This window comes from Orbicella franksi, chromosome 5 (genome assembly GCF_964199315.1).
Source record: "Orbicella franksi chromosome 5, jaOrbFran1.1, whole genome shotgun sequence".
In the NCBI taxonomy this organism is placed as follows: domain Eukaryota; kingdom Metazoa; phylum Cnidaria; class Anthozoa; order Scleractinia; family Merulinidae; genus Orbicella; species Orbicella franksi.
This window is the reverse complement of record NC_138149.1, coordinates 18,766,936-18,786,034: the sequence shown is the minus strand read 5'-3', so window position 1 is coordinate 18,786,034 and position 19,099 is coordinate 18,766,936. Positions and strand designations below refer to the sequence as shown.

The 19,099-nt window shown below is 40.4% G+C and overlaps 4 protein-coding genes across 5 annotated transcripts in view; 2 read left to right on the top strand and 2 right to left on the bottom strand.

The window, feature by feature from the left end:
- LOC145487527 (uncharacterized) overlaps positions 1-19,099 on the top strand; it is a 572,009-nt gene that overhangs the window by 175,164 nt on the left and 377,746 nt on the right. The window lies entirely within an intron of this gene.
- LOC145487565 (uncharacterized) overlaps positions 1-19,099 on the bottom strand; it is a 400,759-nt gene that overhangs the window by 13,812 nt on the left and 367,848 nt on the right. The window lies entirely within an intron of this gene.
- The window catches only part of LOC145487550 (zinc finger protein 830-like), a 105,152-nt gene that overhangs the window by 41,074 nt on the left and 44,979 nt on the right, over positions 1-19,099 (bottom strand). For both annotated transcript variants that reach the window (XM_081466378.1, XM_081466379.1), the window contains 3 exons: positions 16,740-16,764; positions 9,655-9,716; positions 7,855-7,909 (listed from right to left, as the gene is read on the bottom strand). In XM_081466378.1, the coding sequence (XP_081322504.1) occupies positions 7,855-7,909; positions 9,655-9,716; positions 16,740-16,764 (142 nt within the window). The remainder of the gene's footprint in view (positions 1-7,854; positions 7,910-9,654; positions 9,717-16,739; positions 16,765-19,099) is intronic.
- On the top strand, positions 9,750-18,366 carry LOC145487557 (uncharacterized). Its single transcript, XM_081466385.1, has 3 exons — positions 9,750-13,196; positions 17,128-17,291; positions 17,831-18,366. The coding sequence occupies exons 2-3, from the start codon at positions 17,162-17,164 to the stop codon at positions 18,358-18,360; spliced, it is 660 nt and encodes a 219-aa protein (XP_081322511.1). The 5' UTR covers positions 9,750-13,196; positions 17,128-17,161; the 3' UTR covers positions 18,361-18,366.

Below are 19,099 nucleotides of genomic sequence, written 5' to 3'. Positions count from 1 at the left end.
CTTTTGGGTTGGTTTAGGGGGGCAGCCATCAGCTAAGGCACTACAGCACTAACATACTGTAATGCGTGCAGGTGACAACAACTTCCAGTCAAGGAGTCCAACAGCCAACAGTTTAATTACTCGACTCTCAACCTTTAGCTTACTTGTACATGGCAAGTCTACTAACACACACAGGCCACTCCATAACGTGAGTCCCTTATATACGCTGTATTATGAGTACATTGCGCATCCCATACTCGCCATATAACTGTCTCTTAGTCTTAGAACTCTTGCGAGTATACATTCAAATACAACCATTATACATCTTAGCACGCGCATCATAGCTTGTGCAATCACTATATCAGTTTCATTACTTTTCCCCCTTTCCAATAGAGATGCGTCCTCGCATCAAGGGTCATCCTAAAGCCAACAACGGTATTTTACATAATAAAAAAACAACAACAACGGAGAAAGCATTAACTTGAAAAAGATCTTTCCCGAAAACTCTAATGTAAATTTGAACCGTTGAAAATGTTTTACTTAAACCTAAATGGAACTTAAATGTAACTATGAACGGTTCCAAATGTCTTGATCAGACTGAAATGGTAACTCTTGACAAATAGCATTCTCGGGGCCAACTTCCAAATTCATTGGCTCAACATGTGCCTTTCGTGAAATGGTTTCAGGCGGTCATGGTGTACAAACTTGGGCTTCCCCTTGGGGGTCCTCTGGATTCGATAAACTACGTCCATAACTTGTTTGGTAACTTCCCAGGGACTCTCCCATGGAGTTTGCAGCTTGGGGGTTCTGCCTTTCTTTCTCTGAGGATTGTACAACCACACCTTCTCTCCCTTCTGATAAGAATTTGCTCGAGATCTCTGGTCATATAATCGATTCTGTCGTCGGCTCGCAATGTCCAAATTGTCACGGGCAAGCTGGTGTATTTTTCTGACCTGTTCCCTCAGGTTCCAGGCAAAGATGGTGGAATCTGGTGGTGTGACTGGAACCGGAGGAGAACCGAACATTAGATCTACAGGTAGCCTGACATCGCGTCCAAACATTAGCTAGTTTGGTGTACAGCCAGTGCTTGCATGTATCGCAGACCGATAAGCCATGGCCATAAGAGGTAGTAGCTGATCCCAGTTCCGCTGGTTTTCTTGGACAAATTTGGATAACATAGCCTCCAACATACGATTTAGTCGTTCCACCATCCTGTCTGATTGTGGGTGCAAGGGTGTTGTCCGAGTCTTCTTGATATCCAGAAGCCTACAAACTTCCTTAAACAGCACCGATTCGAAGTTACGTCCTTGGTCAGTGTGAATTTGCAAGGGAACACCAAACCTGCAAATAACCTCAGTGACCAAGAGATGTGCCACAGTTGCTGCAGATTGTTCAGGCATGGCAAGTGCCTCCACCCATTTCAAGAAGTAATCCATAACCACCAAAATGTACTGATTTCCCTGGTCTGTCTCTGGCAGAGGGCCTAATACATCAATGGTGAGCCTCTCAAGGGGTGCCCCCACATTGTAAACTTGTAGTGGAGCTTGAAACTTTTTCTGCGGCTTTCTTCGAGATGAGCACTTAAGGCAGTTTCGGCACCACACCTTTACATCACGGCTACTTCCACACCAATAGTACCGCTGCTTGACACGCTGCAGGGTCTTCTTCACTCCCAGATGACCAGCTGTCACTGAGTCATGCAGAGACAACAACACTTTTTCTTGAAGACTCTTAGAAATGACCAATTTTAAGCTTTGCTCTTGCCGGAGACTTGCGACCTCCACTTGCAGTACAGAATCCCTTCCTTCAGGATAAGTCTCTCAAACTGTGCCCAATAGCCCTTAAGCTCTGGAGAAAGAGAAGAAATTTGCTCCCACTTAGGTCGCCCCTGTCCAGATTCCAGCCAGCTTATTACAGGTGATAAAATGGGGTCGCATCGTTGCTCATTTTGTAGTTCCTCTCTCGTTATTCCATCAATCCATAGTTCCATTTCTTGAGAGGAACCTGCTCCTAAATTACATTCCCGACTTCCACTCCTTGTAACTGCACCACAGAACGAATCACCATCAGGCTCACGCCTTGCCTTGATTCTGTCGCAAAATCCAGACTCACCACGACCGCATGGTTTCCTCGACAGTGCATCTGCATTCCCATGCTTGGCTCCCAGACGGTATACCACCTCATAGTCATAAGTACCCAGGATTTCTAACCATCGTGCCATTTGTCCTTCTGAATCTTTGAAGTTCATCAGCCACTGCAAAGCTCCATGATCAGTTCGGACTGTGAATTTTCTTCCGTACAAGTAATGGTGGAAATGGCGTATCCCATCTACCACAGCAAGTAACTCGTGCCGTGTGACACAATTTCTTTCCGCTTTTCTCAATGCTCTGCTGAAGTATGCAATCACTTTTTCAGTGCCATTTTGAACTTGTGAAAGGACAGCTCCGATTGCCACCCCACTTGCGTCAGTATCCAGGATAAACGTGTCATCAAGGGTTGGGTATGCCAGGACTGGAGCTGAGGCAAGATTCTCCTTTAAAGTGCAGAAAGCCTTATCACAGGCCTCCGTCCATGAGAATTCCTTTCCACTCTCAGTCAGCTCGTGTAGTGGCTTAGCAATGTGGGCATATTCATAGATGAAACGGCAATAATAGGACGTGAGGCCAAGAAAACTCCTAACTTCTGCAACTGAGCGTGGAACTGGCCAGGCACTGACAGCTTCTGTCTTACTCGGGTCAGTACTCACTCCATCTCCACCTACGACATGGCCCAAAAAGGTAACTTTCCTCTGGAACAAAACACATTTCTTTGGGCTGAGCTTTAGGTTAGCAGATTGTAGCCATTCAAAAATCAGTCACAGGCACCTCATGACCTCTTCAAATGACTTAGTGTGCACAATGACATCATCCAGGAAAATCAGCAGTATTTGCCAAGGTAAGCCCACAAGAACCCTGTCCATCAACCTCTCAAATGTGGCCGGAGCTTTGCAAAGACCAAAGGGCATCACATTGAACTGATACAGGCCAGAACCTGTGGAAAATGCTGTCTTCTCCTTGTCCCTTTCTGCCATCTCTACCTGCCAATAACCACTAGCTAAATCCAATGTACAAAACCACTGCGACCCGGACAGCGCATCCAAACAATCTTCGATCCTCGGAAGTGGATAAGAGTCTTTAACAGCGACCCCGTTCACCTTTCGGTAATCTATGCAAAAGCGTATCGTTCCATCTTTCTTCTTCACCAGGACTATGAGAGAAGACCATGGACTCGATGATGGCTCAATAATACCTTTGGCCAACATCTTCTCTACTTCTTCCTCCGCTTTCTCTTTCAGTTGTAGGGGAAGTCGCCTTGGTGCTTGCTTGATAGGTTTGGACTCCCCTGTGATAATCTTGTGCTGGGTTATGCTGGTGTGGCTGAAAGGGTTTGTAGAGGTGGCAAACACATCTTGATATTTGTTCAGCAAGTCAGTCAACACTCCAATTTGTTCATCATTAAAGCCATCCGTACTTCTACACAGCAATTCCTCCAACTCTACGGGCAGAGATCGCTGCTGATCTTGCTCTTGGTTTGCGCATTCTTTTGGTTGACACTCTCAAGCAACTCGTACCCCAGTCTCTGCCTTCTGAGCGTCCCAGAACCACGGTTCTCCATCTACTGGTTCTGCTATCTACTGGTTTGCAAAGCGCTACCAGGGTGTTTTTGTAGACCCGCCTTGGATGTGACGTGGGGTTGAGAAGACGAATAGGGATTGGACCATCCATTTTGACAAGCGATCTACCAACCAAGAGTTTGCTGTGCTGAACAAAATCCAATGTAGGTTCCAGAATTGCCAGACCTCCATTACATGTGTCTAGAACCTTTGCGGCTGCTATCATTTCACTATTTGCTGGCACTAACACCGTATCCTTGACTACCACCCTCAAGCATTGATAATTGCTAGGCTCCCTCTCTTCTGCCAGTTTTGCTCCAGTTCCACTTGCACTTGTCAACTCGGGGATGAATAGTTCCAGCTGGCCTCCAGGAGCTGTAATGATCTGACAACCATACCGGCGCACAAAATCCATACCCAAAATCCCTTCCAGCTCTATGTCTGCAATCCACACCTCCTGCAGAGCCCACTTGCCTTCTACTTCCAATTTGAATGTCCCCTTGCCACGAAATGGTTTTGCACTGCCATCGGCTAAAATCATACGGTTCTCGACTTTCTCAAGGACTGGTCGCTTTGGTGCACTGATCTTCTCCAGTGCTGCTGGGCTCAAAATTGTTATATTTGAACCCATATCCACCAGAAACTTGACGTCCACTCCCTCTACCTTACTGGAGATGTACAGTCCTAGCTGATCTTGATTTCCACACAGAGTACCAGCTCTTGGATACAGGAGCCGTTGATAACGATGCGGGACCGAACTTAGGCTCTTTGGTTCGGTCCGCCATTGTTTCCCCAGTTGTAACAGAAATTTGGGCAATTACGCAAAAAATGTCCAGGCTTGCCGCAGTTCCAGCAATTTCCTCCACCGACATTTCTTGGACCCCACGAGCTAGCGTGCTCCATTCCAGGCAGGATGTTCAATTTTCTTCATGAAATCCTCCATTAGACGCCTCTGCTCTTCTCGATCTTCCTTCATTTCGGACAATATCTTGCTGATAGATGAATCAAGGAAATCACGTTGTTTGTCTGAAACTTGTGCGCCCACCATATTCGCAGTCAGTCGGACTGGTCTGAGACGTTGACGTTCAGATATCTGAAATGCCTCCACTTCGCTAGCTATGGCAAGGGCTTCTTGTATTGTTCCTGGTCTAGTTTGAAGTATTTTCCAGCGGATATCCGTATTGGCTATTGCATCGACAAAGTAGTCCTTTTCTAGAACTTTCCGCACAGATAGGGGTGCTTCCGGATATGCTTGCCTTACGAGTTGCTGGATCGCCTGTGCAAGTTCTGGAAGTGACTCGTCCTTTCCTCTGGTGTGGCTTTTCAGTTGTGATCTAAACACTTCCATCATTCCACCGTTACCGAACTGCAGTGACAACGCTTCCCTGAGGGCCTGATAATTTCTTCTCGAGTTTGTGTCCAAATCAGCCAGCACGGCCTGTGCACACCCTGACAAACTCGCGGCAAGGTAAATGGCCATTGTAGACGTATTCCAGCCATTTAATTCTGCAATCAGTTCGAATTGAACTTGATAGTTGTCCCAAGATGTCTTTCCATTCTGTTAGCCAATTCCTGGAGAGCTGACATAAACGAAGCTGATGATTCTTGACCGAAGGAATAGTAACCATTTTCGTTCGGAGTCGTCGAATTCTGCACGACGTCCTGTTCCACATGGAATTCTCCACGATAATTTTCTTCTGCATCCAACTGGACTTTGCAATAACTCTGATCAGCCGCTGCCATCCTAAAGGAGCTCAATGTTCAAACAACGCTACTAAACTAAACTTTAACGGTCGCCTGGATCACGCCACCAACTAACAGCAACCACAACTAACTACGGCAACCAATAAACAATGTCCTAAAATATATTTTTAACGACCAAAACAACGGCAACTACCACATAAAGTGCTTCATAGCAACCAGCACGCCACTACAAGTCAAAATATCTTGTCGTGCAGCTTTACTACACCACCACCCAGCAGCCGTTCGCAGGACAACTATCTACACCAAAACAAAACGATCTGACCTGAACTTCAGCTGACTTTGGTCGTGGTTCGAATCCCACTTCTGACACCAAATGTAACGTGCGCGGGCGACAACAACTTCCAGTCAAGGAGTCCAACAGCCAACAGTTTAATTACTTGACTCTCAATGTTTAGCTTACTTGTACATGGCAAGTCTACTAACACACACAGGCCACTCCATAATGTGAGTCCCTTACATACGCTGTATTACGAGTACATTGCGCATCCCGTACTCACCATATAACCGTCTCTTAGTCTTAGAACTCTTGCGAGTATACATTCAAATACAACCGTTATACATCTTAGCACGTGCATCATAGCTTGTGCAATCACTATATCAGTTTCATTACAATACTAACACATGAGGTGTAAACTTTAATGATTGTATAATTAATTAATTTCAATTAATCAATTAGCCTTGTGGTGGAGGGTGGGGTAGGGTGGTGAAGGCACCTGTGTGCACTATGCAAAATGTGTCATACTTACGTTACTTTCTTGACAACATCACAAAATTATATATGTTTCTGCAAATCTCTTGCTATCCTTGTGGAGCTATTCTCTTCAGAACAAAAGCAATTTGCTTGAAACACATGGGCAGATTAGTTAGCATCAGTGCTGAATGCGTGTTAGGTGAGAGGTACATTTCATACGGAATTACACACGATTGTTAAGTGCTTTTCCTTGTGGTAGAACACAACATGTTAGATGCATTCATTCTAGCATCGCTGGTGTGATAAACGCTGTTCTCGATGTATCACACTCTTGCTTTGACCAAGGATAGCAGTTATATTTCAGGTAACATCAGTTTTCCCTTTTTTAGTGCAAAGAACAATACTGTGACTGCATATCTTCTGGAAACACCTCTAGCTCGATTAAAGAAATGTCATCTGCTGTTTTAAAACTATTGTGTGTTTGCCAAGGTTCAAATAAAGAATGGAAACGTACTGCTTCTCCTTAGCAGCTTGTTTATTTCCTCTTCTATGAAAGAGAGCAAAAAGTTCATATTCAGCCGAAACTTTCCCATGTTAGTTACATGTAAAACTAGTCAATTTGTGACAAAAGAAACTTCGCAACTATTGCTGCAGACTCCGTGGCACTTACTGAAACCATCAATTAATTTCATCAGTCTTTGAGGTGACTCGGTCAAGTAACAATCTTAACCTTCAGTACTTCTCATTGAAACTCCCCTCAGTAATATTAATCGATAGTGCTGTGCATTAGTTTGACGTGGTGTTATGGTTAACACCAAAGGTGGCAATGAAACAAGAATGTGCCATCCTGTGACTTGATGTGACTATTTAATAATTAGATAAGTTCTTGTTTATCGGTGAAATGAAAATTTGTGTTTTGAATTAAACCAAAAGGGTTCCTCTTCAATTTTTAATCAAAATTTTAACTTCAGTCAATTGATCAACATTTATCTCCAGCAGCAAGAAAAACAAAAATACGCATCTTTCTTATATTTTTGAGGAAACAATGGTATCATGTTGCATACCTTAGAGAAGAAAACAAAAGTACCAAGTTACAAATGCTGGCATGAAAAGTGAAATTTGCTACTTCTTCACATTATCTAATTTAGTAATGAACAAAACTCAATGTAAAACACCACAATAAAATTTAAAGCCCTCTTGACAAATGGTAATAGTAAGTTATTTTGGTCCTTGAAAGAAAATATAAACATGAAACATATACACTGCTGAGATTATGCCTTATCAAGTGTTTGTCTGCTCATATTCTGCAAAGGGGAAAAGGTCTAGTTGATTACCAAGGGAGACAATGGCAGGGGTGAGGACTACTGCACCAGACCCATAAATTACACTGCACTATCTGAGATTGTCTCACTAGTTTGATTGATGACCACTATTACACATTAACTAATAGAAAATGTTCGACCAGTTAAGTAAAATCATTCTATCAGTGCAGCTAGTTAATTTGCGAGTATGTAATATACATGTAGATGAGCAATTAATAATAATACTAATACTACTACTACTACTACTAATAATAATAATAACAACAAATATTTATATAGGATAGCCCTTCAGTGCAAGAGTACTGTAAATGTTTGAAGAAAATAAAATTATCATATATTTGAACTGCAGAAGAAAGATGCATGTACAGTGTGAGGTACAATACATGTATTGAGCTGATGTGGAGTGTTGTTAGGTTGTGGGTCAAGGTAATGTAATTACTACATACCTGGGTATAATCTTTTTAGCATCTGGCTGAGAATTTGAGGGACTATCAAAGAAGTCTGAAAATGATAAACATAAATTGACACCCTTTCACAAGTATGTTCAGGAATATAAATGTATAATTAATTGCTACTATGTTAACTTAAGACAAGACAAGAAGATCTGTTAGATCTTATAACCGCGCTTTAAAAATGAAACGGTTCGCTTAGCACTACCGTCGGAACGCAGTGCACATTCCAAAGCAGTCATTGATGATTCTTTTCTTACTGTAGACATCACATCACTTGATCAACACAAACTGTATTATTGCACCATCAGTGGTAGCCGTTGACAAATCTCCGATGACGTAATGGCCTTAATCTAGAACTTTCTTCGGGATATGTATGGGCATTAACGATATGAACGACACAATAATAACACTATTAACAACAGCTTTCTTTCTTAAAAGCCATGATTAAATTTGATTGGTGTTTTCCACGAGTAAAGGGCTAGCAAAGTAGTCACACAAGTCATATAAAAAAAACCCTATCCCGACCTATGTATCGATTTTGGTCACTTCAGTGACCACAGATCGAAAACGTGACAGAAAATTGGCATTACTTTTCATTCTCACCAAATTTGTCATATCCCCCCCTCGGGAGAATTTTGTTAAGTTAGCTAATTTAGTATGCAAGCCACCGTAATGGCGGTCGCCGCGGCGAAATGTTTATTTGCTCAAAAATTGCGGCCAAATCTTTCGGAGATAGAAGTCAAGACATTTGTAAGGATACAGAAAGTAATTTGGGACCAGTTGCTGGCTTCTAAGACTGAATTTATCCAGAAGTAAGCTGTATTTTCGTTTTCGTGCCGAAAGCCACGTGATGAATTAATATTATCGGCTTTTTCTGCTGTCTTGTTCTGTTTTTCTCTTGGTCTTTTTTGTAGTCTGCTGAGGCCAGTCTTTCGTCTAAATCAGTTGAAAAAAGTTTGAAAAAGATGTTCCCATTCAAGTTTAAGCTCTCAGTTGATAATTCTGGAGTTTTTTGGCCAAAACGTCAGCTTTGTTATGTTCGTGTTTTTCGGTTGCTATGGGCGACCATGGCTTCCTTTGTTAGGTCAAGTCTAGGGAGTGAGGTCACAAAAAAATTCTAATTAATTCTGGTTTTGTTCGATTTCTATGAAATTTTAACACGATAAAGCTGGATTGTTAAGGAATAGATTTACCGCCTGCCAATGTGTGGTAGCTATTAACACTTAAGTGATATATCGCTTCGAAATCAGGGTTTCGAAGAGATTTTTTTTGCAACGTGTGGGTTCGGCGTGATTTTGTAATCGGAGGTTTTTGTTGACCCCGAAGGAAAAAATATCCGAAAAAGGCCATTTCATCGATGATTCAAACAAATATAAATATGTATATGTTCCGAGCTAAATTTCTGGTGAAAAAATATAATTTTTGACGAACACTGGGTTTTTAATTTTTTTCCCACGAAAGTCAGTATCGGAGATGAGATTTATTAATGTTTCAACAGCTTTTGGCGAGTAAACATCACAGGTTGCGTGACTCAAAATTTGGCTGAGTGAAAGCTTGGCTCTGGTTGCATACAAAACGAAAAAAAAACCACGGGTAAACCATGAACCGCGCTCGGCCCATGGCTGCGCGGTTAAAAAGCACAAAACAATAATGTTACCAAATATCTAACTCACAACCACAATGTCACTTGCTGCTAATAATACATATCACAGTTAAAAAGTATCTTTGCAGTGGCAATATTGGTTATAAACTAATGTGACTCAGCATTCCAGGTAAACCACCTTTGACACCTACCTGATGGTAAACCAGGCAGTCCATCTACAGGGTTCATATTTTTCTCTCTTGAACTGTTGTAGCTAAAGAAAATATTAGCCTTCATGTTATTAAGGAGGGGAATAGATATGATCATCTTAGAAATGCAGTTTCCAGGGAGATTGACAAATTTAAAATCCATCAACATATCACTTCAGAGAATAGAAAACACACATGAGAGAGAACTTTTGAATAAAAAGTTGATGGTGTCTAGATCTTTATATACTGTGAATTAAATTGCCTTCACCTCTCTGTGGTTTAACTCAGAAACAGTGCTATAACATATTAAGAGCCAGTTCCTGTAAATACCGAGAATGAGATGACAGTTGTGAAATTTTCGATTTCTTCATATTTTGCCCAAAACACCTCTGAAGTGAGTTGAAAATACCATTCAAAGGTCCTGAAGCGCTTTAGTTTTTTTGAAATTGAGGAAAGTTTGAAAATCGCCATTTTAGTTGCCTGACGCCGCCGAAAATGGCCGAAAATTGTGCATTTTCTTTTTGCTTGTACAGATCAATGCGATGATATCTATCAATATACTTTGGGTAGCTCATAGCTCATGTCTTGCTGTTTCTAAAGCATTAATTTGATTAGCAAAACCTCCAAGTTTAATAATATTTTAGGCCGATACAAGTACCGTCATCGAAGCTCATAAGCGAAATGGCTAATTTTAGATAATTTCAATACCATGAAAAGCCCACTGGTACATTGAATTTGAAGTCGAAACTAAAATTTGCTGAAAGCCCATACTCTATATTAGGATGTGCGAAAGTCTCTTCCATAGCCTGAAAAAACTAACCTGTCGAGAGACATAAACGTGTGGTACATTTTTGTAAATTCGTCATTCGTAAAACCAACATGGAACTTGGCCAGCTACCTTCATCAAGAACAAAAATAAGCGAATGGAAACCTTTTTCGTCACTAAGGATACTTGTAATGTTTTTTTCCTTTTAGATTGACCACATGATTAACTGTTGCAAACATTTGCAGTTAAATCAAAGTAGACGCTGCTTTTGGCACATTGTAATGTAATGCAAATTTACTTCGATTACCGGCATGTGCATATCGCCCGAAACCGATTTTCCTTCCGCCTACTGTATGTTTCTTTTTGAAGGTTACAACTGTAGCGCACATTATTCGTTCAATATCGGCAGTTTTAACTTTTGTGGAACACCCATGGCCACAGCCAAACTTGACTTCAAGTAAAAAAAACCATTTTGAAACGTGAAGTTTGAGTAAACAATCGATTACAGTTGCATCCATCATGTTTGGTGTAAATATTCGAACACAACCATTTCATGCAAACAGGTACACTCTATTTCTTTCTTACAAAGTTTCCAGACTTCGCTCTCTTTTAAAATTCCAAGACTTCACCGTTCTGTTGGCCAGTCCGAATAACTGCCATGGTGTTAGTTGAGTAAGTACTTGACTTTGTTTGGTGGTCCCGGTTTGGACAATTAGGCAAATGTGGATTGTGTGACAATCGGCCACTGTACCAAATACGTCAATATTTGACGTTTTGCGAAGTGAGTGAAGATGGCAACGTGGACCTTGAGGGGAGGGGGACACCCATATAAGAAGGACGAGGGTACTGCTCAAAAATTTTGATCCCCTAAGATCCCCTAAGAGGTACCAAGATCCTGTTTTTTCTCCTCCAAAAGATACCAATTCTTACATAACACATTATCTCCCTGCGTCATATTTTTTTCGGCTCAATACCTTAAAAGGTATCACAAAAGCTCCCGCTTTGGACCTTTTGAGGCTAAACGCCCTGAGGGCTACTAAAACTTCATTTTTAACCCCTAAAAGGTACGACGAGGTGTCTGAGTGTCCGATTTTTGGAAAGTGCCCATATTATTGTCTATATAGTTTAGCAGAAGGCAACAGGGGTGAATATGTATGTAAACTCACACCGCGTATCTAAGATCTGATCCCTCTAGGCCTCCTTTGTCCTTTTTGTATTCCAGCCCTATCACCTGTGCATTTCTATTCAAAAAGTGCGAACGACAAACATGTATTTTAAAAGTAAAGAGGAAAGGTGTTTGCGCAACTTTTGTGACCACGGTAATACTTTCCATTAATCTACGTAGACATGCTGTGATAGCAGGACCCACGGACAGCTCTGTCAGTTTGTCGAGTTCTGTCCTCTTGCAGAATTAAACAACACCCCTTTCCCCCTACATCCTTCAATTTCATCCTAAAATGTTTATTTAGGCTGACAGTGCGAACCATGTTACTTGCATGAGCAAACAGTTTCACTGGCCGTCATCTTTACCCACTCTGGACACTTTGCAAGTGGCCGTCTGTCATGCAATCCACATTTGCCGCATGGTCTGAACTGGGACCATCACACAAAGTCAAGAACTTACTCAACTAACACCATGACAATTATTCAGACTTGCCAACAGAACGGCGAAGTCTTGGAATTTTAAAAGACAGCGAAGTCTGGAAACTTTGTAAGAAAGAAATCTGGACAGCGTGGTGCAATTGACGAAGAAGCCTTTGTGGTTTTTCTGTCTTGCTGCTTACGTTTTGTAAGTGGCCGCGGATTACTGTTGGAACACTCCAAGAAAAATGATGTCACAGTATGTGTTTTATTCAGAGGTATGTACCATATTAGCTAAAGAAACGAACAATTCATTTCTAAATCTGGTGGTAACAGACAGGGGCAATTGTATTCATAAGAATTGCAAGCACATGGGTAAATACAAAGGTTGAATCATCTGGGTTTCGACAAAACACTGACCCCCAGTCAACTGAACCCCTACTGACCCCCAGCTGACCCCCCTACTGACCCTCTATAAAATCAATGGGAAAATGAAAATGAAAAAAGCCCAGAACTATCAATGGGACCGATTCAAGTTCATGAATAAATTTATCTTACCTCAAACTTCCAGGATGGCGGACGCGTTGTAGATTTCCAACTCTCGTGTTCTCCTTTGACTGTTTAGTGGAGATTTTGTTGATGGAAAATCGAGCACAGAATAAGCTTGAATATCACCAAATATTGTTTTTGTACGCATTGGAAAATGAAGCAAAGAGAAATCTGACAAATGAGCAGGCTCGCGAAAGGCTCATGATTGTGCAAGCAACACGAACACGCGTCGCGTAAGCCTCAACCGTAAGACCAATTTCATAAGATAGTTCTAGGCCTCTCGCCTTGTTTTCGCATTTTAAGTCCTGTAGTATAAGCCATTTGGACGAGCCTGGTGGATTACTTTCTCCCTGGTGCATGAAGCGTAGTTTGTTTATGCAGAAGGCGAGGGACATGGGGTTACAAGGTTGCCAAAATAAACTTCCGGTTGATGTAATCATGTCTGTGTCGCTCGCGGTTAGTCGCGTGCATGCTGATTTGTCAGAATTTCCTCGCTATTTTCATTGCTTAATTTTCTAATGGGCACAAATACCATACTTGATGATATTCCGACTTATTCTGTGCTCGCTTTTCCGTGACAAATCCTTCAGTCAAATGAGAAGGGAGTCGGAAATCTGCAGCAACGCATTTGTCATCTTGGAAGTTTGAGGTAAGCTAAATTTACTGATGAACTTGAACTGGTCCCATTGATAGTTCTAGGCTTTTTTTAATTTTCATTTTCCCGTTGATTTTATAGGGGGTCAGTAGAGGGGTCAGTAGGGGGTCAGTGTTTTGTCGAAACCCGAATCATCTTCCTTATTCCACAAGTACAATGTTTAAACAGTTGATCATGAAGTTTCGTCAACTGCTCGCGCTGTTATCGGCATTAGCTGGTCTGAGACCAGGATTTCAAGAAATGCTATGATGAGACGGTTGTTTTTAAAGTAAAGTGTACCTGTTTACATGAAATGGTTGTGTTCGAATATTTATGCCAAACATGATGGATGCAACTGTAACCGATTGTTTACTCAAACTTCACATTTCAAAATGTTTATTTTTACTTAAAGACAAGTTCGGCTGTGGCCATGGGTGTTCCACAAAAGTTAAAACTGCCGATATTGGATAAATGTGTGCTACAGTTGTAAGCTTCAAAAAGAAACATACAGTAGGCAGAAGGAAAATCAGTTTCGGGTGATATGCGCGTGCCAGTGATCGAAATAAATTTGCATAACATTACAATGTACCAAAAGCAGCGTCTATTTTGATTTAACTGCAAATGTTTGCAAAAGTTAATCATGTGGTCAATCCAAAAGGAAAAAAAACATTACAAGTATCCTTATCGACGAAAATGGTTTCCATTTGCTTATTTTTGTTCTTGATGAAGGTAACTGGCCAAGTTCCATGTTGGTTTTACGAATGACGAATTTACAACTAGTGAGACAACCTCAGATAGTCCAGAGCGCAATTGATAGCTCTGGTACAATAGTCCCATGAGTACTCACCCCTACTCGGTTCACTTCCGGTTTGTGTCTACCTTGGTAGTCTGCTACGGTTTTTCCCCTTTGCAGTGTGTATGTTTCAAGGTTGTATTTTCATTCAAGGTCCAAACATTACGTACAAATTAATTACTACTGGTGCTTTAAGTTGATTTTCGTTCATTTTAAGTTCAACAATACGCTGAAGCAGCAAACGTGACAATTTAGCTCTTCACGCCAACTTTGTAACTTGATACTTTTGTTTTCCTCGCAAAGGCATGTAATATGAAACCCCTGTTTTCTCCAAAACATACGGAAGATGTCCTTGTTTTTTGGAGATAAATGAAAGAAAGTTAAATATCTGATGTAGTGATGAAGAAACGGAACAGAGACGATGTTTTACTAAAAATGCAAATTTTTACCGATGAACGAGAACTAATTTAATTATCAGATAGTCACGAAATACCACTTTCTTTTTCTGTTGCCACCTTTGTTGTTAACAATAAAACAATTCAAAATTAACACACAACGATATTGATGGCTGAGAAGCTTTTCAACGAAAAGTATTGAAGATAAACAGCGCTACTTGGCCGATATGAATGAGTCTCCTCAAAGACTGATTAAATTAATTTGCGCTTTCATTAGGTGCCACGGTGTCTGCAGCAATATTTGAGCATTTTCCTGGTTTCTTTTGTTACAAATTCACAATTTGCGGAGTATTAACGCCACTAACTTGAGAACTTTTTGGTCTCTCTTACAGACACAATTAAGGCAAGAAATAAACAAGTCGCTAAGGAGAAGCAATATATTTGAACTCTGACAAGCACACTATTGTAGATTGAAAACAGCAGATGGTATTTGTTGAACCGACCTGTTTGTAATTCTAAAAGCTACGCAGCCACAGTAACGTTTCACTTTTGCAAAAAAAAAAGGGACAACTGGCGCTACCTGAAAAATAACTGCCGTCCTTGGTCACATGACACGATATATAAAATACTGCGTGTAAAGATAGTGTATAACACTAACAATGCTAGAACGCATGCGTCTTACATGTTGAGCTCTACCATAAGGAAAACCACTCAACATTTGTGCGTGATTCCGTATGCAATGTATCCTTCACCTAATATAGAAGCCACGAACCATAACTAATCTACGCATGCATTTAGGGCAAATTAGTTTTGTTCTAAGGAGAATGGTACCACAAGGAGAGCAAGGGGTTACCTGAAACAAATATATAGCTTTGCGATGTTCAAAGTTAAGCGACGGCAATGGAATGTCTTTTACGTAGAGTACACATGTACCTTTCCCACCCTACTCCCATTACTTCCTTGCCTCTAGACTAATTAATTAATTGAAATTAATTAATTAAACAAACATTAAAGTTTACACCTTAGCGCCATAGCGCCATAGGGCCATAGCGCCATAGCGCCTTAGTTCCTTAGCGGCAGGCAACCCCCATAACCATCCCAATAGTGCACTCTGCACTAAAAAATGTACCACATGTTTATGTCTCTTGACGGGTTAGTTTTTTCGGGCCGTGGAAGAGACTTTCACACATCATAATATAGAGTATGGGCTTTCAGCAAATTTTAGTTTCGACTTCAAATTCAATGTACCAGTGGGCTTTTCATGGTATTGAAATTATCTAAAATTAGCCATTTCACTTATGAGCTTCGATGAAGGTACTTGTATCGGCCTAAAATATTATTAAACTTGGAGGTTTTGCTAATCAAATTAATGCTTTAGAAACAGCAAGACATGCACTATGAGCTACCCAAAGTATATTGATCGATATCATCGCGTTGATCTGTACGAGCGAAAAGAAATGCACAATTTTCGGCCATTTTCAGCAGTGTCAGGCAGCTAAAATGGCGATTTTCAAACTTTCCTCAATTTCGAAAAAACTAAAGCGCTTCAGGACCTTTGAATGGTATTTTCGAAAACAACTCACTATAGAGGTGTTTTGGGCAAAATATGAAGAAATCGAAAATTTCGCGACTGTCATCCCATTCTCGGTATTTACAGGAACTGGCTCTTAAACAACTGCTGTCAACAAAGTGTTTTTTCTATTTAAACAATAGAGTGTTTCTGTTGAGGAACTATCAGGTGATAGTAACCCTGCGGAAATTTGATGTTCTTAAAACAAATATTTGCCCGAGAAGTGAAGCTTCAAGGGCAAATAGGCTAGTTTTAAGAGCATCAAATTTCCAAGGGGAAACTATCAGACCGATAGTTCCGAGACGTAAACAGTACTCTACTGTCTTTATTGTTCACCACTAAATCTTCTTCTTTGCACCAGTTCAAAAATCAGATTGAATTATTTTCAACTTTTCTAGATGAAACCAGTGAAATTGAAAATGAAAACAGGGAAAAACCACTTAATACAATTTCAATTGTGTATTTTCCATAAGCCCACTTGTTTTCAGAAAAATTTTCAAGGATGAGTACTATCCATTCAGGTATTTTCCTTGGACAGGCACTATGAGCTGATAGTGTCTCTCTGTGGATGAACACTATCTCGTCACATGATCAATTTAAACCAATAAGAATCAGAGAAAATTTAGTGGTGAACTATAAGTAACCATAGTATTGCACCTAAGTCTACCAATGACTGCTAAATGGAAATTATAGTGGAAGGAACACCCTTTGTTCTAAGGTAAGGGAGAATAAATATTAACCCAGTGGTAATATAATCTACATACAAATGTTCACTATATAAATTGTATCACAAGATTTACCTGCTCATTTTGCTATCGTAATCAACTGTGGATATAAAGTTGAAGATGAGTAAATATTGTTGTCTTCATTAATCAATTTTATAATTTATTATATATTAGCCCATTGATATGGTTGCCAGATTGTTGCAATATTCAATAACATACAATTTATATTCAGTAATTCATAGTTTTGGCCAGTAATTGTCATTCTATATTCAATGTGTCACATTTTTGATCAGTAAACTCATTTTACATTCAATGATTCATATTAACTGATTATATATTCAACACTGTTTTTGTTCAATAAAATATCTTTACCACAATTTTCCAAATTGTTGTTATTATGCATGCTGCCAAAATTTTATTGAATTCAAAATTTTTTATTCAATAATTTTTGCTATCCTATTAGTCAGCAGATAAATTTCACGCCCTGTTGAAGTTACATGACCTTCATCACCTTTTGCGGTACCAAAACGGTGGAACATACCCCGCCAATTTTTATTGCGGAGGACGTGGAAGAGGCTGGTCAAAGAGGAACTCAGAGAGACATCGCGTCATTTAGTAGAAGTAAAGGTAAGTCTTCATGCACTTTATTTTTCATTTTAGAGTATCTGGTGGACAATCCAGAGCAGGTTTCATTTGTATTTAGCATAAGTATGCCCAAACCTTTATACAGCATTGACAGTGGTTAGTTGTTTTTGTGACGAAGAATGGTAGGGTTTTTTTTATTTTTGTATTTAAAGTTGTAATTGGTGAAAAGATCTCTCGCTTTTAACAACAGATTTGAGACTCCCTGATGTTACATCAACTCCTTTACCTGGAAGATCACTTGTCAGTGGGGCACTAAGTTGCGCTAGCTAGGGAACAATCAGAGCAAAAAACCTTAGAGGTTTTGGTCGTTGACTTTATGGCTCTTGAAGAATTTGTTGATGAAAAGGGAAACATCCCTCATATGGTTCCTGACTAAAATTTAGTAACAGGTGACATTCACTTTTCTGGAACTGTTGATCTTATGACTAATGACAAGGAATATGTAATAAGATCAAAGATAACTGAAGTTTTGGCCACAAAAATTCCTGGTATATTGCCAGATGATTTTTCTTTTTTTAAAGTGTCCAGGAAGCAAGCGTGTATACCAGCATGCAAAAAGGTGCAGAAATGGGATTTCCCTCAAGTCAAGACTATAGCTGGGCAGGGTAAGCTAAATGTTCGCCTACAAAAACCACAAGCTCTAACTGGTGCGGAAGAACCATCAACACTGAATGACCTTCCATCTACATGCATGTTGTCTGTTACTGAGTCTGCACTACACCCATTAAATGAATGTATTGCAGGAGGCAACACGTCTGCATCTACACTGTGTGATCCTCAGCCATCAACCTCAACTGGCAGTGTTTCATCAAGCAGCATCAAAGCAGGTCCTTCAAGCATCAGTAACAAAGGAACAGGGTCAGAATCTGTAGCTGTCAATATCTTGACTTGCAACCAGTCTCTTGATGAGGATGAGCAGAAAGACATGAAAAGGCTCAAAACAATGTTGCCTGATAAAGATGAATCATACCTCTCTGAAGTTACAAGAAACAACATAACTCTTAATGACAAAATTGATGATATTCTTGGTGTTGAAGCTCTCGAAGGTTAGTTTTGTTTTAGATAAAGTAAATGTGCTGATAAGAAATAAACTCTTAGAACATCGGTCATGGTGCAGCTGACATAGACATGCTGAACTATTGAAAAAATTTTAACTGAACAATGAGGGTGGAGCTGTACAGAACCTGTTAGTAGAGTTTTTTTTTTCTGCTCGATCTCTACTGGTAATAGAGACCCGGCAAAGTTTTCCATAGTTTCGGTTTCAGTAGCCCAATGAATCCACCACGTAGGGGGTTAGCCTTCGTAGCTTCACCAGAGGTCTGTTAGCCGCCCCGTTTCAGGGTTCCAGTCAGGCCCTCACGGTTACCGTAGCAGCCCTGAGGAATGAGGCTTCCCCACTGTACTTCACCCTGACTGGCGCTCCCCTACTTTAGGACGTTGCCCAGGGTGTACGACAGGGATGTGGAGCTGGACTTTACAACCCCGTTAGTAGAGTTAGTATTTTAAAATTAACTCATGGCTAAAAAAAATATTTACCTGATCATCATTATATAGTTAACTTGAAAGGTGAAAACAATAACATTATCTTTTATGTCTCGCAAAAATAGTAAAATCTGGTAACCAAAATCACTTACATTTAGGTATGTAACAGAAGACCAGCGTAGTGGAGTTGATGTAATGTAATGGGTTTGCCTTTTTGAAGTAGTGTAGAAAAATACATAGATTTAGCCAAGCCTAAAAGTGGAGCTCCTGATTGTGATGATACGTGCTTCAAATGCACTTCTGGTGAC